At 34.6% G+C, this 25,230-nt stretch overlaps 1 protein-coding gene across 2 annotated transcripts; it reads left to right on the forward strand.

Annotated features, from left to right (window-relative positions):
- The first annotated feature begins 1,862 nt into the window (after nt 1–1,862).
- LOC105332438 (alpha-L-fucosidase) lies at nt 1,863–24,713 on the forward strand. 2 transcript variants are annotated; one of them, XM_011435047.4, is made up of 8 exons: nt 1,863–2,275; nt 6,727–6,833; nt 7,081–7,211; nt 7,883–8,016; nt 8,513–8,610; nt 8,717–8,849; nt 10,366–10,536; nt 17,684–18,350. In XM_011435047.4, the coding sequence occupies exons 1-8, from the start codon at nt 1,920–1,922 to the stop codon at nt 17,943–17,945; spliced, it is 1,392 nt and encodes a 463-aa protein (XP_011433349.3). In that variant the 5' UTR covers nt 1,863–1,919; the 3' UTR covers nt 17,946–18,350. The 2 variants fall into 2 exon arrangements, with proteins under 2 accessions (XP_011433349.3, XP_011433350.2); XM_011435048.4 differs by lacking the exon at nt 17,684–18,350 and adding an exon at nt 21,089–24,713 and having other exon boundaries at nt 1,864–2,275.
- The last annotated feature ends 517 nt before the right edge of the window (nt 24,714–25,230 follow it).

The raw sequence follows: 25,230 nt of genomic DNA on the forward strand, positions 1-25,230 counted from the left end.
CTCTCTCTCTCTCTCTCTCTCTCTCTCTCTCTCTCTCTCTGTTAAATAGAAGTTACCACCTTACTTTCTGTACTTTGTAAATAACAAAACTATACTTACTTTGATTACAATTTATATATACACAAACAGACACACATTGCTGACATTTGAAACTTGAAAAAATATGTGAGGTAATCCTCAGGCAAATGCATGTAGCATCATTTTTGAAAATGGGAACTTCTCAAAATCATGAAAATCCGAATTCGTAGCTTCATATATCATTACTTTTACTGTTTATTTTCTCCCGTTCAATTCAATTTTTACATGCTCCCAAAAAGCGAGGGGGGGGGGATATCATGTTAATTTACTTTTTCATGTGTAAATTTAAAAAAAAAAAATGTTTGCTCCGAGCAAAAGTGGGGTTGGGGTGCCCCCCTCCCCTGCTGATGCTACGTTCCTGTTCCTATAGCTTGAATGTGTTGTTCTTATATCAAAGAAACTAAATTATAATCGTTATCTCTATATTAGGAAACACTCAATAGTTTGTTAGATAGTCAGATTACTTTGAATTTGTCCATCAACTTCTTTGTCACCATCCAACCCACCCCTTCCATCCGTATAAAATACAGCGTCCATGCATCGTAAAATACGCGGATTGGGAGAGGTTAATTAACTAACATTAATTTTAAATAAATCAATTAATATTCTGTCATGTTGTAAATTTTGAATTTACCGGGTGGCAGTAAATACAAAATTTAATGTTGTAAATTTTGTATTTACTGCCACCCGGTAAATTCAAAAAATCTCGTTCTCTTTAAACAGATTTTCGAATATTCCGAGACCAAATTCTCTCACGTGAACGAAGGTTAGTCCCCCCCCCCCCCCCCCCCACACATGTACTCTCTCGGAGGATGTAAAAATTATTAAACAAAATAGCATTAAAGAAAAATTTAATGCCTCCCCCCCCCCCCCTTTAAAAAAATGCTCCTGGATACTAGAGATTTTGTAGGGTAAAAATGAAGCCTTCAAATTTAGACTTTTGTGATATATCTTCTCGTGACTATACTTAAAGTAAAACAATTAATTGTTTACAATTTTTTGAGGTTTGGGGCAGTCATCAGGTAATCCCATCAATAACCCCTGCCTTGCAGAAGTATAAGGAAATATAAGAAGCATTTCCCTTCATTTTTTCTCTGTTTTCTTCATACTACTCCGTTGAAATTAGCCCAATGTATACAGGCACGTAGCATGGGGGGGGGGGAAGGTGGGCCTCCCCCCCCCCCCCCCCACTTTTTTGGGCAGCAAAGATTTTTCTTAAATCTACATGTATACAAAAAATTGAATTAAGATGGAGTTGCCCCCCCCCCCCCCACTTTTAAGGGACCATGTAAAAATTTGGATTGAAAATAAGTTCACTGAAGTTAAAAGTAACTTTTTCTCCCCCCCCCCCCCCCCAACGGTTTAGAATTTTCAGGATTTTGGATAGTTATTTTTTTTTTTTTTTTTTTTTAAGCTTGTCAAGATTATTTTGGATGAGTCTGCCCCCCCCCCCCCCCACTTTCAAAAACGATGCTACGTGCCTGGTATAGAAACCCCATGAGTTTTCAAGAGTTGATAATTAAGACTCGCAGGTTAATTGTACATTTTCTTTGCTAGAAGGAGGATGATTTTACTTTATTTTGACAAATTTAGTGGGCGCGGGCCGGGCCGGTGCCCCCGCCCCCTTCAATCCGCCACTGTACGTGTCCGATAACGTACACTATCCCCTTATAGAATTATTTACAAAATAATTTCATAATGTAATTCATCATAAATTAGTTATAACATTGATCTGATTGGGATTATTTTCCATTTGCATCGCCATTTGGGTCCATTTGGGTCCATTTGGGTTTGCCGATTCATGATTCACGTGATGAGATGTTTGGTCACATGAATCGAATATGGCGCGGAAAATGGTGTATCATGTGTTGCTCGCTTTTCTGTTGTTGACAATTATTTCTGTTGTGTCAGTGAGATATGAACCAAACTGGGATTCCCTCGACTCTCGCCCTCTGCCTGCTTGGTACGATGCCGCAAAGATAGGGATCTTCATACACTGGGGGGTATTTTCCGTCCCGTCAGTAGAATCAGAATGGTTCTGGTGGGATTGGGAGGGTGCCAAAACCAAAACCGTTGTCGACTTCATGAAAGCCAACTATCCTCCGGATTTCACCTACGCCGATTTTGCCAAACATTTCAAAGCGGAGTTTTTTAATGCATCCGAATGGGCGGACATTTTTCAAGCCTCTGGGGCGCAGTAAGTATTAACTAAGCAGCTGCTAAGTATGATTATGCAGCTGCTATATGCATATTTTCTTTTGAGAAGTGGACAGGCATAGCCTACATCCATGGATGCCTGTCCACTTCTCAAAAGAGAATACTATATGCAGCATACAGTAAGCTTGCATGGTCACATGTATGCAACCATATTCTGTGTAACCTAAATTATTAAAACATGACACACATATATAATTATCTGACATCAGCTGGGCAATAAGGTTGAGCAAGGAACACAGTTGTTGGCACATGACACACGAAACACATTATTGTTCATGTTTAAATAGTCTGTCCCAAAACATTTATGCAGCACATTTGGATGATTTATTTTTAAAAGGATCCTCGCGGACACCCCCTGACTTCTACTTTTTATGATATTGGTACGTCACAACATGGCAATTTTAGGGCATTGTGAAACTGTTTATATCGCCAATAATATAATCATTGTCTATCTCTGTGGTGCAGTGGGTATTGCATCGGTCTACCTACTCGCAGGTCCCGAGTTCGAATCCTGCAGGGACTTTTATTTTCATGAACAGCGGTAAAATTTTAAAAAGTTGATTTTTTCCCTAAAAATTGATTTTTTTGGGGTCATTTTCAAGTCGAACGCATGCTTAAAATTCATATCTTAAAGTAATTTAGAAAAATGGGCTTGTATGCAGAACTTTTTCCAGGAGTGTGGATGACCCTAAAATAAAAATACACATACCTGTGAAAAAAGTGCAACTGAAATCAACTAATTGAAATGGAAAATGTCCAAGATATCTCCACTGACACATTATCATTTTTCACTGAGAAAAATTCACCGGAAAGAAAACAGATCTATAATGGGAAATGTGGACATCTTTTCTTCATTTAACTTCTTGAAATCTTGAAAGGCTTTTGGTGTGAAGTATTCTTATGGTGAGGGGAATCTAAATTGTGAAATTCATGGCTCTATATACCATTACCGGGCGCCACAGGTGGGGCCAAATAAGTAAACAAAAAACTTATGCTGAATGGGTTACTGAATATTTAATTTTGTTTATTTTCAAACACATATTGTGTGGAAATGCTTAATGACGCTCTGCCCAAAAATTTCTTGGACATTTTACCACTGCAGGTATCATCATTACTTATTTGCATTAATTAGACTTTCTCTTATACTCACTTACTGACCTCAGAGAGTGAAGTACGTTAAATATCTAAATTAAATTCATGAGCAGATCCCAAGTTAATCCGAGATTCCTCTGTCTGTAAACTTTGGCCACTTTATTATAATAATTGTGAAATGTTTGGGGGAAGGCTCCCCCTACACATGTCACAGTATAAAAGCAACTAGAGGTGAGAGTCAGAAGAATCTTTGATAAATCATATTACATGAAAGAATTTAGAGGTAAGTTTATAAAAGACATCTAGAGGTATACTCTGTCCCAAGATATCCTAGATTTCACATTTTCCTTAATTGCATAATATTTATTAATACCCCAGGGTTCAAACGATGTTCATTCAAAAGTATGAAAAATTTCCAAGATTTCTCAGTCCAAACGCCCCTGTTAGCTTATCAGGTTTCAATACAATGCTAAAAAATGTGATGTGTACGGGGATTTTGTATTGCAGCAAGCCCGGATGATAACGTTTTAAAGTTGCGCAGTGTATTCTGAGTGTATTCCTAATGGAGAAAAGATGTAAACATTCCCCATTATATATCTTCGTAAGGAATCTTTTTTGTTACTGTCAATTTGTCCAAGTGAAAGATGATAAATGTCAATGAAATTATCTTGGAAATTATTCCTTTCAACTATTTCAAATGCACTTCTTTCACAGGTATGTGTATTTTTATAAAAAATCATCCAAATGTGCTGCATATATATCTTGGGACAGACTATAGTAAAATGTGTGAGGATTTTTTTGTGTTGATGTCGAATATCTGTTCAAAATGGGTATGGGAATGAGGTTAAGAACTTTTATTGATTTCTTAAATTGTATATTTGACAGTTCTTGCATGTTTTCAAACACTTTAGAATTATATACCAGTAGTCATTGTACCATACATGGAAACGAAAACAATATTATATGCATGGGAAGGATAATTGATAGTGAAATTTCACTTCTACTTATGTGTAATATGATTCACAGGGGTATATCTAGCATGTTGGCGTAGAATTGACATGATTAAGCTTATATTTTACCGGTACATGTTTGATAAACATACATTGTACATGTAGATGATTCACAGGGGTCATATCTAATGTGATGCCAGAGAATAAACCTTTGTATATGGATGGACTTGGTTTATAAGCAGATCCTTGTTTGGGCTATTGATTCTGTGCCTGTAGATGAGTTTATTTGACTTTTATCTCACTGTAAGAGCAGATGTGAAAATAATCCATGAACTTAAACATGTTAAAGGTGTCACAGCTGATTCCTAAGACAGTTTTATGTTTTTACTAAGGCCTAAAAAAATAAATTGTGTGTTTAGGGTAAAACTGATGAAAAAATTAGGTTAGGTAGATAGGGATTTTTTTTTATTTTATCATATTTTTTTTGTATGAATCATAAGAATGTTTCTTTGTTTTATATTTAAAAACGTAATTTTTATTGGAAATAAGATAAAATTCACAATCAGATAAAATCAGACATCTAACAGTGTTTTCCCCAGAAAATTTTTGAAGCATGGGGGGAAGTTTGTCAGAGTAAGTGCGCGGTGCGGCATTAAAGCGCCTAAGCCGGCAAAATCACTGTGCGTAAAAATATAACCATTTGATGAAACGTACTACATGATATGTACTATAATCGATGCATTTTCATGAAATCTGCATCAACAAGTATCATTTCAATTCATAATTATATTTTCATATCTGTGTATATTTAATATACAATTTTTCTGGGGGTTTTTCTTGAAAAACTAATAACATTTTTTCAAAATCAGTTTTTTAAGAGGTTGGTCCTCACAAGTTTTCACAAAACACAAGAAATATAGATTCACATGGCAGTTCAACATCAGCTTCTGTCCCACTTCACTCCCACTCCTTATAGAAGAGATTTTTTTAAGGGGGTGTTGAACAAGAAATAGGCAGAACAAGTCCATACAATTACATCAAACTTGATTCAACTTATTCTGGGCAGTTAATATTTCTTGTTTAAATTGGGGGTTCATATGAAAGTTTCTGTGATATCTTGACACCAGTCCCCTTCCCCGTTTACATGTATGTACAGTCAATCATTTTAATAGGCATACAATATATGATGTTTCTAGTCATGTGACATCGCTTCTGTGCATTTCTGCAAATAACTGTAGTTTTTTTTTCTTTATTGTGTACATTTTTTCAAGTTTCCAATATCCTTGCGGCAAATAAAGAGTTCAAGCATATCGAATCCAAGCTAACACCATCGAGTGAACATTGTGCTAGTTTTAGATCTTGGAAAATCCACAACATTCGATAATGGCGGAGATGTCGAAAAAAGCACATTATATTAAAACAAGAAGTAATCACGTCCCTATTTATGCATTAATCACCAATTGATAAACTCAGTTTAAATATATCTTAATCATAAGCTAAGTTCTTAAACCGTAAACCACGTGTGCCCCATTGCTTAGATCGATGTCGAAATTAACTGCGCTCACTGCGGGTGCAAGTGTTTTTCTGAAGTTTGAGCGGATAAACGATAACTTTATATCTACTAATTACAGTTAAGATGTGTAATAATCGGAAAAAGAATTTTGCTTTGAAATAAACATGCATAGCGGGAAGCATGGCGGCACTGTGTGATGCATGGCGGGGGATCTTCAATGGCGGTACCGCCATGCAAAATCGGCCTGGGGAAAACAGTCTAAAAATGGTAGGATCGGGCCATTTTTGTAGGTTAGGTCGGGTTACCCGAAACACACAAATTTTTTTGTTAGGCCTAACTTATTCCCTTTTATAACATGTACAATGGGGAAATCAATGGAAGAAGCATCTTGTCAACACAATCGTTTTGTTCCGAAACAAACAAAATGTTTCTGGTTGTATATTAACAGATAAAACAACAACATGTTTAAATAAGCTTTTCTGTGTTTGTGTATAGAGTTTTGTTTCTACAATAGGTTTAGATCCAAGGTCATTTTCAAAAAGGATATTATAAAAAAAATTACTTTCACTGTTTTAAAGTTTTCAAATTTTACAATGTTTGACCAAAAAATATGTTTAAAAAGATTTTTGAAACTAAGAAAACAATGTTAAAAGCCCCAGCAGGGTTTGAACTCATGACTTACAGATTCCTAGTTACTGCTTTAACCCACTGGGCTACTTTGTTAGATAACAATTTCGAGGAAGAAAACATTTTAATTTAAAATTATGCTTGATTTGATTGTTTATTTTGATGTGAATATGTCATGATCGGAGGTGTTCCATTCCACCTTAAGGTTTTCATATGTCTCTATGTGATAATTGATATTGCGTTTTTCAGATATATTGTTCTAACGAGTAAACATCACGAGGGATTCACCAACTGGCCCTCCCGGTACTCATTCAACTGGAACTCGCAGGATGTGGGACCTGCCCGGGATCTTGTCGGTAAGAGGATGGGGGAAGGGGAGGGGAGGGGGTTATAAATTAGGTTGGGGTTAGGGAAGGGGGTAATAATTGGTCAAAGCAAAAATTAAGTAGAATATTGAATTGAAGTTAACGTTCTTTAAATGAATGAATATTTCGATTCATTAATTGAGTGAAATTTTATTTTACCAATGTTATCAAATAAATAAATGTTGATGAATAATTAAGTACAAAATGTATTCAGTACTGTATGTGTGTCTGTCTGTAGGAGAGCTAGCGGCAGCCATCAGAAATAACACAGACATGTTCTTTGGACTGTACCACTCTTTGTTTGAATGGTTCCATCCCCTGTATCTACAAGACAAAGCAAACAAATGGCAGACCCAGAAGTTTGTGGAGGTGGGTATTCAACATATTCAAGATGTAGTCATATACACGTGGAGAGCAAATCTACACGTAGTTTTACAGTTAAGTCTGGTTGGTACTGTAAGTTCAGTAGATTCCCAATTAAATTCAGAGAATTCATATTTGCATAAAATCGCTAAATGCACCCTGCACACTTTCTAAATTCTTGCAATTATTATCTGAGCGTTGAAAACTACGAGAAAAAAAAGGAGAAAACTTCTGCATTTGTGATTTTGATACAAAACTGCGGGATCATGGAATTAAGTACTGGTATTCGCCTAATAAAAGGAATTTACAGTGAGTGACTTGTAGTTTTGTATAGTAAGCTGTGGTTATACCTACAAGTAATGGGTCGGGATACAGGACTTACAGTGCTTGACACTTGTCAAAATTTGCTCTGCCCATTCAGTCAACTGAGATACTGATTTCACTTTGCCTTAACAAAATCAACTATTTCTTCTTTGTAACTTTGTTATTCTGCTTGTTATGATAAAATATGAAATGAACAATTCTGGAATTATGAAAGATGGCTTCCTTTATTTAATAAAATAATTACAAGCTGTTCGACATTTAATTTATTGGAAGATAACTTTATATATTAGGGTAAAGGTTTGTGTGAGAGATTCAGATAAATTAATTAGTATGGTACTTTTAAACTGTTGTAGAGCAAAACTATGCCAGAGCTTTACGAGATAGTGAACCGGTACAAACCAGATGTGATCTGGTCGGATGGTGATTGGGAAGCACCAGATACATACTGGAACTCTACCAACTTCATCGCCTGGTTATACAATGATAGGTCATTGGACATTTTCCTTCTAAATAAAGAAGGCTCGATGGTCGTGGCCATTTAAGACTATATTTATCTCCTTTAGAAGAGAACGCTTTGTGTTAAGATGTTCGTATAGGAAATGTTCAAATTTGTGATGGTTGTTGGTTAATATACAGCCCTGTCAAAAACTGTAATTTGAATATTGTTGGTTTATATACAACCCTGTCAAAGAATTTGAAAATTGTTGGTTCATTTACAGCCCTGTAAAAGACTGTAATTTGAAGATTGTTGGTTTATATACAGCCCTGTAAAAGACTGTAATTTGATGATAGTTGGTATATTTACAGTTCTGTAAAAGACTGTAATTTGAAGATTGTTGGTTCATTTACAGCCCTGTAAAAGACTGTAATTTGAAGATAGTTGGTATATTTACAATTCTGTAAAAGACTGTAATTTGACAATTTTTGGTTCATTTATAGCCCTGTAAAAGACTGTAATTTGAAGATTATTGGTTTATTGACAGCCCTGTAAAAGACTCTGTGGTGACCAATGATAGGTGGGGTCAGGGGATCATGTGCAAGCATGGAGGATTTCTGACATGCTCTGATAGGTATAACCCAGGTTAGTTGTTCCCCATTAATGGATACACATACATGTATTTGCAACTTTATACAGTAAAAACTTACCTCTTTATGAAAGTTTTCTCTTTGGACTTTTGCATTCATAGGAAAACTACAGAAGAGGAAGTGGGAAAATGCCATGACAATTGATAAGCAGTCTTGGGGTTACCGTAGAAACACAAAGCTTTCAGAATTCTTGACGACAGATGAACTGGTTGGCACTTTGGTGGAGACAGTCAGGTACTTGTCAATTAATTTAAAAAGAGAAATACCACCCATAAATAGGCACTGTCACACAGGTATATAAGGCCATAAAAAATCTCTTGGTTCTCAGGCCAACATTTTCAAAAACAGATGTGATCGGGCGGCGATAATGTTTTCTTTTTATCTCATAGAAAAAGGATGCAGTATTTTTCTTTTTATTTTAACAATGGGCTATTCTTAAATAAAATCCAGAAAAAGCAATGTTTTAAAGCAAATAAATATTACCTTGCAATGAATGTATTGGAGTTATTAGCTCTAACTAAATGAAATAAATAAGTCATGATGTTCTTCCAGAAACATCACAACTACGAGGCTTCAGAAAGCCATGTGTGTAAGCATAATGGGATATTTAGTATAGTACAAGCTGCAGTAACTCTCCTCCTGTATGCATTTAAGGTTAAACGGCATTCTTCTTTATATCCACGTACACCCTTGATTGGACCTGGATAACGAATAGTACTACCGGTACTATATTAAGCAACGGTCCACCGTCACTGGGTCCTGCTTAACATAATTATTATTTTGTCAAGGAAATGATAATATATAAGGAATAAGGAATCATTCTTTGAGTATTATGAGGTGATAATTTCGGTCGGGGCGTGATCAAATCCAATAAAGCCAGAAGGGCTTTATGATAGATTTGATCACGCCCCGACTTTTAAGCAATCGTACGATTAAATATTTAAATATAAATAAGCAAACCCCACTGGCGCCTCAATTGGTGTCATTTGTATTATGGGTTATATAGTACAAAATCGATACGTAGTGTTATCACAGGCAAAGACATTGGAAAATGTAAATATATGATTTTATTAGTCCCGTACCGATTTCACCAAAGGGGACTATAGCTTTCCTCTGCATCTCTCTGTCCATTTGTTGGTCCGTACGCCTCGTTTAAAACAATAATTCTGAATCAGAATTATGCTTCAAAGCTTTCATAAAATACCGGAATACAAAAGCAGTAGGGGACGTGTATTGTTTATGCAATACTCTCAGAATGCTTGTTTTAGCTGTTTTATCAGGAGAATACAGTACGGATCAGACCCAACCTTACACCAGAGTAAATCCTAAACAAACCCCCGGTTTACTCTAAGGGTTAAATAATTTGGGTTTACTCTGGGTTTACTTTTTGAAAATTTGGGTCCAGTTGGGGTTTACTTTGGGTTTACTTAGGTGTACTTTGGGTTTACTTGGAAATTGCTTTTGAGGTCAACTGTACGCACTGAAGTGCGAAGCAGACCCGTCTTTTATCCTACGATCCTGCTGTCTGTAATTCCTGTCCTTTGTACATTCCAAATACTAGCGTCTGTTTCAGGGGTATACTTCTGACTGGGTTTACTCTTTATGTCCACTCTGGGTTTACTTTTGGTTTACTCTGGGTCCACTTTAGTAAACCCAGAAATAACCAAGAAAGTAAACCCAGGGTTTAGTTGGGGTTTACTTTCTGTTAGGTTGGGTCTGATCAGTACTGTATATTATACATCTTCTTCAGCTGTGGTGGAAATATGCTGGTGAATGTAGGCCCTACCAGTGATGGAAAGATAATCCCTGTGTTTGAAGAGAGGCTGCGAGAACTGGGTCAGTGGCTCAAGGTCAACTCAGAGGCTATTTACGGAAGTCATCCCTGGACTTACCAGAATGACACTGTGACCCCCAATGTCTGGTAAGGGGCTTAACTCTGTGATGGGTTTATATCATCATGTCTAACCATGGTTTCATCAACATTTGTTGATTTAAAACCGATGCACAAAATGAAATGTTCAAAGAAGTGCAATATGCAATGAATATTTAATGCTTTGATGCTATACTCTTTCCCAAGTTTCTGCTTCCACTGTTTTTTGCTTGATATTTCGATGATCATGAATTCCTTTGCGCCCAATCTTCTTTCATCCACTAAATATGAAAAAGTCCAGATAATCGGTTTTGAAACTCCCCCTCTACCACTTCAAGTTTCAATAAACAACCTAAAACAGAAAGTCTACGTGGAATTTGTATTGCATCAGCCATGAAATAGCCTGGATGATAACATTGAAAAATTGTGCGAGGTGTTCCTAAAGAGTTCCGAAAAGATGTGAACATTCCCAATTATAAATCTCCGTAAGAAATCTGTTTTCGTTCCTGTGAATTTTTCCAAGTGAAAAATGATTATGTGTCAATGAAGATATCTTGGATATTTTCCCTTTTATCGATTTCAATTGAATTTTATTGACAGGTATGTGATATTTTTATTAAAAATCACCAAAAAGTGATGGAAGCAATATCTTGGGACAGATTATAGCATAATTGGCAAAGAATTTGCGTATCTTTGCCACAGTGACTATGATTTACACATAATCCATGCTAATTGATGCCCACAAATGTCAATGAAACCACGGTATAGCACTTAAAGATTTCTAGCCTGCATGGGTTTGAATTTTACTTACAAAGCTTCTCTGTGTATGTTTCTACTAACCCTGGTATTAGTGCATGAAGTGCTGCATGTATTTTACAATAGTCACATATTTTCTGCATAGTTTTTAAATCAATTTATAAAGAAAAATCTAGTTTTTTGAGCCTTACAAAAATATGGATCAGTTCTGCTCTGATGCCACAAAAAAGTGGTCAAATTGTAGAGTGTAAGTCAGAATGAAAGCTTCTATAAACAAAATCTACTCCATCAATTCACAATGGGTTTTTCAGATGTACATGTAATTAAAAAGAAACCACCCCCATCCCCCAATTTTTTCTTTAGAACAACCATTTTGAAGGAAATAAGAAATGTTTTTAAAACAAGTCAATGTTAGGCCCCATAAAATTAATTTTTAGATTCTCATCCCCGCCCCCCCTCTGAAAATGGCTCGCCCCAATGCATTTTATTTCATTTTGAAAAAAAAATTGTGTGGAGAAAAAATTCGGGGAAAAAAATCTAGATCGGTCTACAAAAAATTCCAAAACATTTTAATGGCTGCCTAAATATGCGGATTCCAGTCATATTTGTTATCATAAGGATACGAATGTCTTCATGCACTAATAGTTAAGTCAAAATAACATAGAATTAAAGATTACAAGTAGGTTTGTGTACTCGCATAAGCATTAACAACTCAAGAGAATAGAGCAGTTGTTATTTCTAGAACAAAAATGGTGAACAAAGTGGTTTTTTTTTTTAATAAAAAATAATAAATAAAATCCGCCCACCCGCCCCATATTTTTTGCAAATCAGAATGAGAATCTAAATATTAATTTTATATGGCCTTAGAGAGCAAAATACAATTACAGTATGTATGTGTCACCGAGGGGAAAGGGCACTATAGAATAAGGGGAATTAACTTGTATAGGCCCAACCCAAGAGACAGGGGGTCAGCCTAGTCAATAGGCTTAAATTGACCTCTAAGTCGAATATGCATAGAGCTATAACTCGAAGGCAGGTTTCACAATTTATTGATCAAGTGATTTTAATTAACTTATAAAATATCAACAATAATCAAATAAAATAAAGTCAAAATTACAGGATAAAAATAATTATTTCTTAAAAAAGCCAAATGAGTCAGGTTTGAATTTAGCTCAATGTTGCTTAGTCTACTGACGGACTGGTGGACAGTCAACTAGATAGTCAGTGTGAAGACATAAGCAACATGAGATAGTGGCCGAAAGTGTCTGACTGAAATTTAGCTCGATGTTGCTTAGTCTTACTGACAGACTGATGGACAGTCAACTAGATAGTCAGTATGGAGACATAAGCAACATGAGGTAGCGGCCGAAATGAGTCAGATTGAAATTTAGCTCGATGTTGCTTAGTCTTACTGACAGACTGGTGGACAGTCAACTAGATAGTCAGTATGAAGACATAAGCAACATGAGGTTAGTGGCCGAAATGAGTCAGATTGAAATTTAGCTCAATGTTGCTTAGTCTTACTGACAGACTGGTGGACAGTCAACTAGATAGTCAGTATGAAGACATAAGCAACATGAGGTAGCGGTCGAAAGTTTCTGACTGAATTGAATAAATTTCTAACTGTATTTATATTCTAAAAGATAATTAATGAAAGTGAGGCACAGTACTCATGATAATTACTCAGAACAATTACATTGACTAATTGGGGATAATTAGGAGAGTAGACTGACCCTCGCTAATTAATTGTCATCTGGCATGAGTTAACTCAAAACACGTTACTCAAAATTACACACCATGACATATTCCCCCCTGCTCGAAAATGTTTGTCCTCAAACATAAAATTTACAAGTGAAAGTAGATATATGCAGTCTGACATGTCTGTGAAAAAATAAAATAACATATGCTATACAGAAACATGAATGCGAATACGCAACATTGTATAAATATAACCTTCGGAAAGAAATTTATGGCATGAAAGAGAAATAAATAATTATTGTAACTAATAAGTTTAAATCATGTACATGTAAATATAAGGAATAATATGTGTGCACTCATACCATTTCTTATATCTACTGTGTACTTTTAAAAAAGTGTGTTTTACAAGAGTAGAATGAAATTTAAGCAGATGAATTTCTTTGCAATTGGTCAGGCATGATTAAAATTACATTACACAAACAATAAACATGATATTATATCAAAAGTTCCATGATGACATGAATTTTTTATAATCATTGAGGGATGCACAGTTACTTCCAGCATAACTTCTCCAAGAACAGGATGGACTTCTCCACAGACACCAACAGCACTAGTTATGGAGAAATCTTGTATGTCTGCATTATGTTGTAATCACTGTAATTGGTGTTTACTTATACAGCTAATGGAAGCTCCACTGTCAACCAAGCTCTTGATGGGTGTATTCTGTAGTTTGGCTTCGACAAAGTTCCTTTCCATGGCTGCAGTGAACTGTAATTCTGGTGTCCCTTGGGTCATGCAGGAAAGTTGAGAACATCTCCTTTTCTGACATAACCATCCCTGGGAAATCTTTCTTCGTCCCATGACTGACTTCAAGTTTAGAGCTAGTCTGAAACTATAAGAGAGTAGTCAGTATCATGGAAGCCGAGTTGGACTGAAATTTGCACTTCATTTACATTTCTCTATAAGCAATTATCATAGAAGTCAGAGACGAAATGAACTTGAATTATCTACACAGTGTACACTTTTTATTTCTCACACAATTGAAATTGGAAAAATATCAACAAAGTTGTACTTATCTTTCAGTAGTGTAGCTCCTGTTTGGATAGGTCTGGCTCTATTTCATCTCCATCATGGAAGTATCTTTATACACTAAAACTATCCTGTCTATTGACTATGCCTTCTAGCTACAGCATAAAGCAACTATGCATACCCGGATTCTCCACCACATCTGTCACCGAGGGGAAAGGGCACTATAGAATAAGGGGAATTAACTTGTATAGGCCCAACCCAAGAGACAGGGGGTCAGCCTAGTCAATAGGCTTAAATTGACCTCTAAGTCGAATATGCATAGAGCTATAACTCGAAGGCAGGTTTCACAATTTATTGATCAAGTGATTTTAATTAACTTATAAAATATCAACAATAATCAAATAAAATAAAGTCAAAATTACAGGATAAAAATAATTATTTCTTAAAAAAGCCAAATGAGTCAGGTTTGAATTTAGCTCAATGTTGCTTAGTCTACTGACGGACTGGTGGACAGTCAACTAGATAGTCAGTGTGAAGACATAAGCAACATGAGATAGTGGCCGAAAGTGTCTGACTGAAATTTAGCTCGATGTTGCTTAGTCTTACTGACAGACTGATGGACAGTCAACTAGATAGTCAGTATGGAGACATAAGCAACATGAGGTAGCGGCCGAAATGAGTCAGATTGAAATTTAGCTCGATGTTGCTTAGTCTTACTGACAGACTGGTGGACAGTCAACTAGATAGTCAGTATGAAGACATAAGCAACATGAGGTAGCGGTCGAAAGTTTCTGACTGAATTGAATAAATTTCTAACTGTATTTATATTCTAAAAGATAATTAATGAAAGTGAGGCACAGTACTCATGATAATTACTCAGAACAATTACATTGACTAATTGGGGATAATTAGGAGAGTAGACTGACCCTCGCTAATTAATTGTCATCTGGCATGAGTTAACTCAAAACACGTTACTCAAAATTACACACCATGACATATGTAACATAGAAAAATTGGAGCTAGAGAGCTAAATACAATTACAATGTGTACATAACTTAGACAAGTCAGAGTAAGAGATCTAAATACCATTACAGTATGTACGTAACCTAGACAAGTCAGAGTTAGAGAGCTAAATAGAATTACAGTATGTACGTAACATAGACAAGTCAGAGTTAGAGAGCTAAATACAATTACAGTACCACGCAACCTAGACAAGTCAGAGTTAGAGAGCTAAATACAATTACAGTACCACGCAACCTAGACAAGTCAGAGTTAGAGAGCTAAATACAATTACAGTACCACGCAACCTAGACAAGTCAGAGTTAGAGAGCTAAATACAATTACAGTATGTACGTAACATAGACAAGTCAGAGTTAGAGAGCTAAATACAATTACAGTATGTACGTTACATAGACAAGTCAGAGTTAGAGAGCTAAATACAATTACAGTACGTACGTAACCTAGACAAGTCAGAGTTAGAGAGCTAAATACAATTACAGTACGTACGTATTATAGACAAGTCAGAGTTAGAGAGCTAAATACAATTACAGTATGTACGTAACATAGACAAGTCAGAGTTAGAGAGCTAAATACAATTACAGTACGTACGTAACCTAGACAAGTCAGAGTTAGAGAGCTAAATACAATTACAGTACCACGCAACCTAGACAAGTCAGAGTTAGAGAGCTAAATACAATTACAGTATGTACGTAACATAGACAAGTCAGAGTTAGAGAGCTAAATACAATTACAGTACCACGCAACCTAGACAAGTCAGAGTTAGAGAGCTAAATACAATTACAGTACCACGTAACCTAGACAAGTCAGAGTTAGAGAGCTAAATACAATTACAGTACCACGTAACCTAGACAAGTCAGAGTTAGAGAGCTAAATACAATTACAGTATGTACAGTACCTAGACAAATCAGAGTTAGAGAGCTAAATACAATTACAGTACCACGTAACATAGACAAGTCAGAGTTAGAGAGCTAAATACAATTACAGTACCACGCAACCTAGACAAGTCAGAGTTAGAGAGCTAAATACAATTACAGTACCACGTAACCTAGACAAGTCAGAGTTAGAGAGCTAAATACAATTACAGTACCACGTAACCTAGACAAGTCAGAGTTAGAGAGCTAAATACAATTACAGTACCAGGTAACCTAGACAAGTCAGAGTTAGAGAGCTAAATACAATTACAGAACCAGGTAACCTAGACAAGTCAGAGTTAGAGAGCTAAATACAATTACAGTACCACGTAACCTAGACAAGTCAGAGTTAGAGAGCTAAATACAATTACAGTACCATGTTACCTAGACAAGTCAGAGTTAGAGAGCTAAGTACAAATGCAATACGTATGTAGCCTAGACAAGTCAGAATTAGAGATTAGAGAGCTAAATACAAATACAATAGGTACGTAACCTAGAAAAATGAACGTTAGAGAGCTAAATACAATTACAGTACGTACGTAACCTAGACAAGTCCGAGTTAGAGAGCAAAATACAATTACAGAACCAAGTCACTTAGACAAGTTGGAACTACCGAGCTAGATACAATTACCATATGTACATAACCTAGACAAGTCAGAGTTGGAGAGCTAAATACAATTACAGTACCACGTAACCAAGACAAGTCAGAGTTAGAGAGCTAAATACAATTACAGTACCACGCAACCTAGACAAGTCAGAGTTAGAGAGCTAAATACAATTACAGTAGGTACGTAACATAGACAAGTCAGAGTTAGAGAGCTAAATACAATTACAGTATGTACTTAACATAGAAAAGTCAGAGTTAGAGAGCTAAATACAATTACAGTACGTACGTAACCTAGACAAGTCAGAGTTAGAGAGCTAAATACAATTACAGTACCACGCAACCTAGACAAGTCAGAGTTAGAGAGCTAAATACAATTACAGTACGTACGTAACCTAAACAAGTCAGAGTTAGAGAGCAAAATACAATTACAGTACCACGTAACCTAGACAAGTCAGAGTTAGAGAGCTAAATACAATTACAGTATGACGTAACCTAGACAAGTCAGAGTTAGAGAGCAAAATACAATTACAGAACCAAGTAACCTAGACAAATCATAGTTAGAGAGCAAAATACAATTACAGTACCACATAACCTAGACAAGTCAGAGTTAGAGAGCAAAATACAATTACAGAACCAAGTAACCTAGACAAATCATAGTTAGAGAGCAAAATACCATTACAGTACCACATAACCTAGACAAGTCAGAGTTAGAGAGCTAAATACAATTACAGTACCATGTAACCTAGACAAGTCAGAGCTAGAGAGCTAAATACAATCACAGTACCACGTATCCTAGACAAGTTGGAGCTAGAGAGCTAAACACAATTACAGTACCACATAACCTAGACAAGTCAGAGTTAGAGAGCTAAATACCATTACAGTACCACATAACCTAGACAAGTTGGAGTTACAGAGCTAAATACAATTACAATATGTACATGTATAGTTTGAAACCTTGATTAAATGAAAGAGCTTGTACTCGTGACTTAAGTGTTTGTTATTCTTGTATTGTGTGTGTACTGTGCATGAATGTAACAGTTCAACATGAAAATTGAGTGAGGGTTCTTTGGAATTTCCTTTGGTCATGCCCAGCTACTTGTAGTTTCACACACCTATTTTTAAAATCTTCAAATTTCTGTTCACCTCCACAAAGTGAAGCAAAATTTTTCTTGAACAGGTATACATCTTTAAAGATAAGCATGGAACAAATGTTGTACGCAATATTTCTAGACTGGCCCACCAATAAAACGATCCACTTAGGAGTACCAAAGACAGCGGAGTGGACGACCGTGTATCTTGTGGGGAGGGAGGATTTAGGTCCGGTCAACTTTACCACTCTACACCCCCAAGGGGTCGTCTTAGAGGTACCCCAGATACCTCCACAGGAGTTGCCCTGCCAGTGGGCTTGGACTTTTGTATTTCAAGGCGTGTTACAGTGATTGATCAGCCAATGAAAATGCTTGTTGCAGAGCAGCTTGTTGTCCCTTGACTGATGAGTGTATTCTTATAATAGGTGCTCTGAGAATCTTTGGTCTGGAGATATTTGTGATATTCTTTGTACAATAACTCTCTGTGTAGCATGCATGGGCAAATTTATTACAACAATAAAATGCCTGTTGTAAGTTACATCATACACAATCATTTATATATATATAGTCACTTCAATTTTCATTTTGAAGCTTAATTAATGCATTGCACATTATAACGTCTTTAGATATAGAATATTTGAATAGTTTTCTAAATGTTAAAAACACTAGTTTTGAATTATATCTGAAGATCATGCATGAATAATTGTAATCATTCATTTATTATCAATATAAAAATTATTAAAAGAAGCAAACATTTGAAGGAAATTTTTTATTGAATTTTGACTTATTATAATAATTTTTAAATGTTTTGGTCATATTTAAGTGCATGTATTGCCTGGATGTAATGCTATATGTATATGAAGGACTCTAAAGTATGGTGGTCAAGGCAAATGCCGATGGTGTGCTCCAAACCCGATGGTTTGACACACCAAAGTCCGATAGTTCGCTTGCTGTCACCAAAGTCCAATAATTCCTTTGCTGTCGCCAATGCCCATTGGTTCGCCTGCTGTCACCAAGGCCCGATAGTTTGTGTGCTGTTGCCAAAGTCCGATGGTTCGCGTGCTGTCGCCAAAGTCCGATGGTTCTGCTTATACTTGTAAAAGCAAAAATATAATTTCTTCAAGCAATATGAGCTGTATTTTTTAGAATTTTATTTTGCAGCAAAAACCTGCTAGTATACTAAGTCTGCCTGTAACTTAAACTTTTATGATAAATAAGATTTGAAAAAATCATTAATTTTTGTCAGGAGAAAGTTTTCACTTATAAGGAATATATAGCAGATCCATTTTTGTACAGGACGACAATAATTCAATTTTGCTTCAATTAAGGCATCTTAATGGCTTTTCCCACAAAAACAGAGCTAACAGAAATTTTAAAACCATGATATTTTTTGTCATAAGGCCAGCATTTTTTAATTTTTAGATTTACGAAATATTTTTCAAATTATTTGGGTAGGAGGAGGGAAAAAAAATAAAAATAAAATTGAAAAATTTGTCCGTCGAGAAAAAAAATAAAAATAAAACAATTTTTCAACAATATTTTTTTTATTTTTAAAATAAGAACACATGTCCAGGAGCTGCCATTTTTTAAATATATAAGTAATTTTGGTTGTTGATGATGTTCTTATCATAACATATTTTATCCATGGGCACTAAAAATTTGTGTTAATATATTGTATATGCATGTATAAAAACGAAGGTTTTTTTTTTTATATATATAATTACATGTATATATATATACAAGTACATACTGTACCTATACATTAAGACCAAAAAAATTAAGGGAGTTTTCACTTCTTCCTTGCAGAAAAATAGGAAGAAGTTTGAGAAATCATTCATCTGATTAAGTTAACAATGCTATTCACAAATTCAAAATATAAAATATTGTTACTGAAAATAAATTGGATTAGAAGCATGTCCATAAATGTCAGTAAAAAATCAAACAAGTTTTTTTTATTTAAAAAAGACGAACTAATTTTTAAAATTTTATTTATTTATGTAATTATACCTTTAATAAAGGAAATGTTTCGTTATTTTGTTAGCTTAATGACAAATAAAATCATTCTCTTTCCTTCAGTCATAAGGCTCCTGTGTTCAGTCTGTTTAGGGTTATTAGTCCAACCCTATGACCCACTTACAACCGTTATGTAGAGGATCTATTTCCAAACGGTTAAATTATGATTATTTTAGAATTTCTTTTGCAAAAAATGTTTTTTTTTAAATAAGTAACTTATCATTTTCTTGCGCCAATGAGGTTTTTTTTTTTTAATTTACGGAATTGTGATAGAAAAAGACTTCAACTTCGCTTTCTTGAGGAAATTCTGGCTAAGTTGCCGATCACAAAACTTAATAGGGTCGTAAATTGTAGGGTTGGACGAAAGCAAACAGGAGTAGGCCCAATGGTGTTTTTTTTGTGACTTCTAGTGCCTGTGACTTGATCGGAAAGAACTTGGTCTTTTTAATCAATGCATGAAAAACAATAATTCAGACTACACGTACGTGATTGCATCAACATTATTTTTATTTTTACCAGAAAGAAAATTTCGGGTCGGAGGAAAAAATAAAATTAATAGCTAGTTCTGGTCCTTTTATTTTTATTTGAATTTTTAAAAAAATAGGGTCGGCGGGTTTGTAAATCGAAATTTCAAAAAATGCTGGCCTTAGTAGAAAATAACATTTTCTTCAAAAAAAAATTTCAACATGAAAATTGCAGCTTATATTGCTTTCAGTTTTGAATATGTTCTGTCTGCATCACAATAAACTATAGTAGGCCTTTTAGAAAAAAATACATTCTAAAATGAATGGATTAGAGAATATAGAGATACAACTAAGCTAATGGTGATAACTATTTTGAATTTTTAGCCCCTACCTCAGCTTCCAAATATATAATATGTACACTTATCATAGATTCAATATTCATCAACTGTAAAAGGGCAACAGGTAAACTTGGGCACTATGCATGATTTTGTTTTGCAGTCCTTCAACTTTTTCTTTACAATCATGACGAATGTTCCAATTTTCTTTACAATTTTTTGCACTTTGCTTTAAAGGGATAATAGCTGCTCTACCTGGACTGAGTTGTTAGTATCCCTCTTTTTCCTCACTTTGATAAAATCGTCAATTGTCCTGACACCCAGCTGCTTCCGTCTTGTTGATTTTGTTTTGAAATGTTTGTACGTTGATACCTATAACATCTGTCATCCAAACATTGCTTGTTTGTCTCCATCACTAATATTTTCTGACATCCATAGTACAAAATTTTGTTGTAATAGCAAGGTAGCTCAAAAGGTACATGGACTAGTGCATTCAGGGGGCCAGGTTGGAGTCCCGATCTGGTCCGTCATTATTTCTTCCATCCCATCACAAAACACACAAGTTGTTCAATATATAATATTCTGAGATGTTATTAATACATTCTAAAATTCTGACCTTGATTTCATGTACCCGATATTTGATTTCCTCCCATAATGCACTAGCTGTTTTCTGATTGGACAGGTATACCAAGACTAAGATAAGCAGTACCACGGCAGTCTATGCTATAGTCCTGGACTGGCCAACCAACGGCAAACTTCAGCTGGGGGCCCCAAAAATGGACAGCTCTGGGGTGGTGTACCTGCTGGGATACCGCCAACAAGTGAAGTTCTCCCCCGGGGGACAGGGAGGAATCACTATCATGCTACCCGAGTTTGCTGACGGGACGATGCCATGTAAACATGCCTGGGTGTTCCGAATGCTCGGGGTCAAAAACTAGGACAGTTTTAAGTATAGCACCAACTTTCTCACTTAATACCTCAAAGTTTTAAATGCATTATTTAGGACATGTACAGTAAAACTCGATCATTTAATGCAAACATGGATAGAGTGAAATCTCATTGTTTGAATGAATTTAATCTCACAAAACATGCAAAAAAGGATATATGTTTACCATCCATTTATTTAAGGTTTCTAAAGAAAGTACTTTATTTAATGCCTCAGTAACCACAACCGGTAATCATCTTGAAGAAAACATGTAAAATATATATATATATATATACAGCCTACTCCGGATATATTGAAATTCAGGGGACCATGCAAATTATTTCAATATATCCGTATTTCAATATAAGCGATATTGACTGACGTGAAGCCGCCATTTTTGAAAGTTCAATCCCGATTTAAGCATAGAAAACCAAACCCGAACAAATCATTAAATCATTATTTATCTATTACAATAAACGGATTACATGGAACATTATTCCTTGAAAGTTTGATTAAAATTATATCCGAAAGTTTTGTTTTGTTACTATCTTAAACCTCATCATAATCTCGGATCGCATTCTTTTACGTTTTAAAAAAAGTTAAAGAAAAATCACCGCACTCAAACGCTTCAAATATTGCTGAACGCTGCTTGTATATCATCGTAAGTGTACACGCGATTATCTCAAAATCCTTAGCTATTTCGAATTTAGGCTTTGTTCTTTCATCAATAGCCATAACTAGTTTGTATTTAGCGTCCGGAGATAAGGTATTTCTTTTCCGTGGGGTTTCCATATTACGTCTAGCCTCAATACATCCGTATTCGTAAAAACAAAAAATTAAACAGTGAATAAATTTTACTTTTTGATAAAAGTATAAAAACACACATGAAGAGAACTTATCAATTCACACCTTTGTATATCAACCGGTCAGTCTGGCATAATTACTGTCACCAACCGTGACGACAGCCACCAGGGAGAACTTCAATATAACCGTTATAAAAACAACTAATTATCACCTTTGGGGACCGATCAGTGGCTTCAATATAAGCGATATTTCAAAATAACCGATTTCATTATATCCGTGAAATCAATGCAAAGAATATGAGAGGTAAAAACTGGGGATTTATTTCTATTTCAAAATAAGCGGAATTTCAAAATAAGCGAGTTCAATATAAGTGGAGTAAGCTGTATATATAGGGAAATCGTTGGACTTATTATTACAAATTCGTTATACAGAATTAATAAATTACAGATATAACTGAATAAATCCACTGGTCCATAGGACTTTGCTATAACCGAGTTTTACTGTACATGTAATAGAGATTATAATTTACAGCAATGGAATTTTAAATTACTTGAAATTCTGAGTTTTCTCTCCAAGTAAACTTTCTCAGCTAGGATCTTTTTTTGTATGATATGCAGCAATTAAATTGTAACAATGAAAACTTTTGCGATATCTTCCAAGGAAAATTTCAAATTCTGACATAATTATTAACAAACTATTTTATACATATAATCTTTGCACTGTATAATCAGAATTTATACTTTAATTTGGGTAAGTTAATGTCCCTGTTATATCAGTGAGCAATTTAGCTTTTGTTGTAGAAGCATCCTATTTCATTAGTGTGAGTTATATTTTGATTTCTATTAACACATATTGTGTGTTCATTCCAGCTTGGGTAAAATATGTGTAAATTTGGCCACACCAATATAATTTCTTGTTCATTGAACATCCAATGAAAAAAGGAACGTGCAGGCGAGCGATTAAATATTAAAATTATTTTTTTTGTAGGCAAAATTTTTAGGCGGTATATAAATAAATTTTTGTGGATGGTTATATCTTTTATACTTGTTTGATTTATATATCAAAACTATTTAAAATACGAAAAATAGAGCAGAAATAGAACAGGAAACAGCACAGAATTTCCGGATGGGGGAAATAATTATATCCTTTGTAGAGTTTTATTAAAATACAAGCATGTATGGTCCGACAAACAAGAAATTATATTGGTGTGGCCTTTGTCAATGTTTCTGAATGGTTTCAGACAATATGCAATCCTTGTTGTACTCAATAAATGTGTTTCAGTCAATTATTTGTGAAGTGTTGAAGGAGGGGTTAATATGTTGTTATTTTGTGGGGGGTTTTTGTTTTCAATGTCTGATATCCAATAAATACATTCCATAAACATTCAATTTGGTGATAAAATGGTGTGCCATGAACTTTGACATTTAGGCGTTAGATTTTATTATTTATTATATTAAGAATAAGTTGCTTTATTTGTATAGTGGTTTGTTGTGATTTCTTTATTGGGAAATCAACAGTTATGTAGATGGTTACATGTACCTAAAGATTGTATTAAGTTAAACTTATATGTATTCGAAGTATATGCAGTTAAAGAAGAAAATTAATCTGTAACACAATATAATATAATGTTAGTTTGGAGTTTTTGTGCATTGTCTATGTTGTATGAAGTATTTTGTAATGTCGAGCAACTGGAATAAGATTAGTTTTTCATACTAGATGATTTTCTTATTTAAAAAAAAAGAATATATTATTTTCTTGTGTAAAAATTATTATTTGAATACTTGTTCAAACATAATTGTCAGTACTTGTGTGCTATTCACTGATATTTACATTTTTCAGTGTCTTTGCCTGTGATAACACTACGTATTGATTTTGTACTATACAGTCCAATAAATTCAAATATCGTATGATCGGGGCGCAAGGGGGGTTTGCTTATGTACGTTCAAATATTTCATCATACAATTGCTAAAAATTATATATATATATATGTTAATAGGAATCACTTTTTGAATATTATGAGGTGATAATTTCGGTCAGGGTGGGATCTTTAACACTTTATTGTATTTGATCACGCCTGACCAAAATGATCACCTCATAATACTCCAAGAATGATTCCTTATTCCTTAATTGAAATCCATAAATTGTGATAATTCTCCCAGCCCCATATTACATAAATTCTTTGGTTTTATGTATGTTGTGAGTTATTTTTTGTAAATGTTAAAGAGACTTGAACAAGATTTTATATAAAACTTTTATTTCATATTTCTTTTATGCAAAAAATGGTTTACCTGCGCAATATGAATGATAGACAAAAATTTAATGTTAGAAGTCAATTTATAAGAGAGAAACAGAGGTTAAGAATTCATTGTTTTGTAAACAAAGCTTGAGTCTTATATTTGTTTACAAGAAATGTAAAGTATGGAATAAACATTTCTTTAACAAAAACCCTTGTGGCAATTAAACAAGGTAAACTGATTCAATGTGATCATAAATAATATTATCAACAGAAGAAAGCAATATTTGGTTGAATTATATACCAATAAAACACAATAATAAGGCGCAAGCTCTTTTTTTTTTTTACAAAACAAAGAACTCCAAACTCTGTATCTTGCTTATAACTCAATATTTGACTTTCAAATTTTGACAAAGCATTAAAATTACCCATATTAACAATTCTAAACATTAAAAATAAAAAATCAAATTGAAAATTTTGAGCTCAAAGCGTGTCCAAGTCCCTTGGCTTCAATAGTTTTGTGTTGCATGTTGTGAAAAAATAAGCATGAGGTGTGTTCTTGCACCTATGGAAAGATTATTCAATGTTTAAATAATAACTTAGTACTGTGTTTATATATAGCTTAAACTGTTTAATTGGGAATCTATGTGGGGAAATGCCTTAAAGAAAGTTAGAATCTATGTTTACTCAGTATGTTTTGTAGAGCCTTATGAGATACATCTGCTTGGGACAATTTGTTTATTATTTTGTATGGCCTTCAGGTTATAGAGATTCCTTTTGTTTTATTTTTGGATATTCTTTATTAAGTTCTGAGATATATTGTCTGTAACATTTTTTATTAGGATATGTGATACTTCTATAC

This window comes from Magallana gigas, chromosome 4 (assembly GCF_963853765.1).
Source record: "Magallana gigas chromosome 4, xbMagGiga1.1, whole genome shotgun sequence".
Classification (NCBI taxonomy): Eukaryota; Metazoa; Mollusca; class Bivalvia; order Ostreida; family Ostreidae; genus Magallana; species Magallana gigas.

Coding starts and splice junctions, on each gene's coding strand:
- LOC105332438 (XM_011435047.4), top strand. CDS start 1,920: ATGGCGCGGAAAATGGTGTATCATGTGTTGCTCGCTTTTCTGTTGTTG. Junction 8,017..8,512: donor GCCTGGTTATACAATGATAG/GTCATTGGACAT, acceptor GTTTATTGACAG/CCCTGTAAAAGACTCTGTGG. Junction 10,537..17,683: donor ACTGTGACCCCCAATGTCTG/GTAAGGGGCTTA, acceptor TTTCTTGAACAG/GTATACATCTTTAAAGATAA.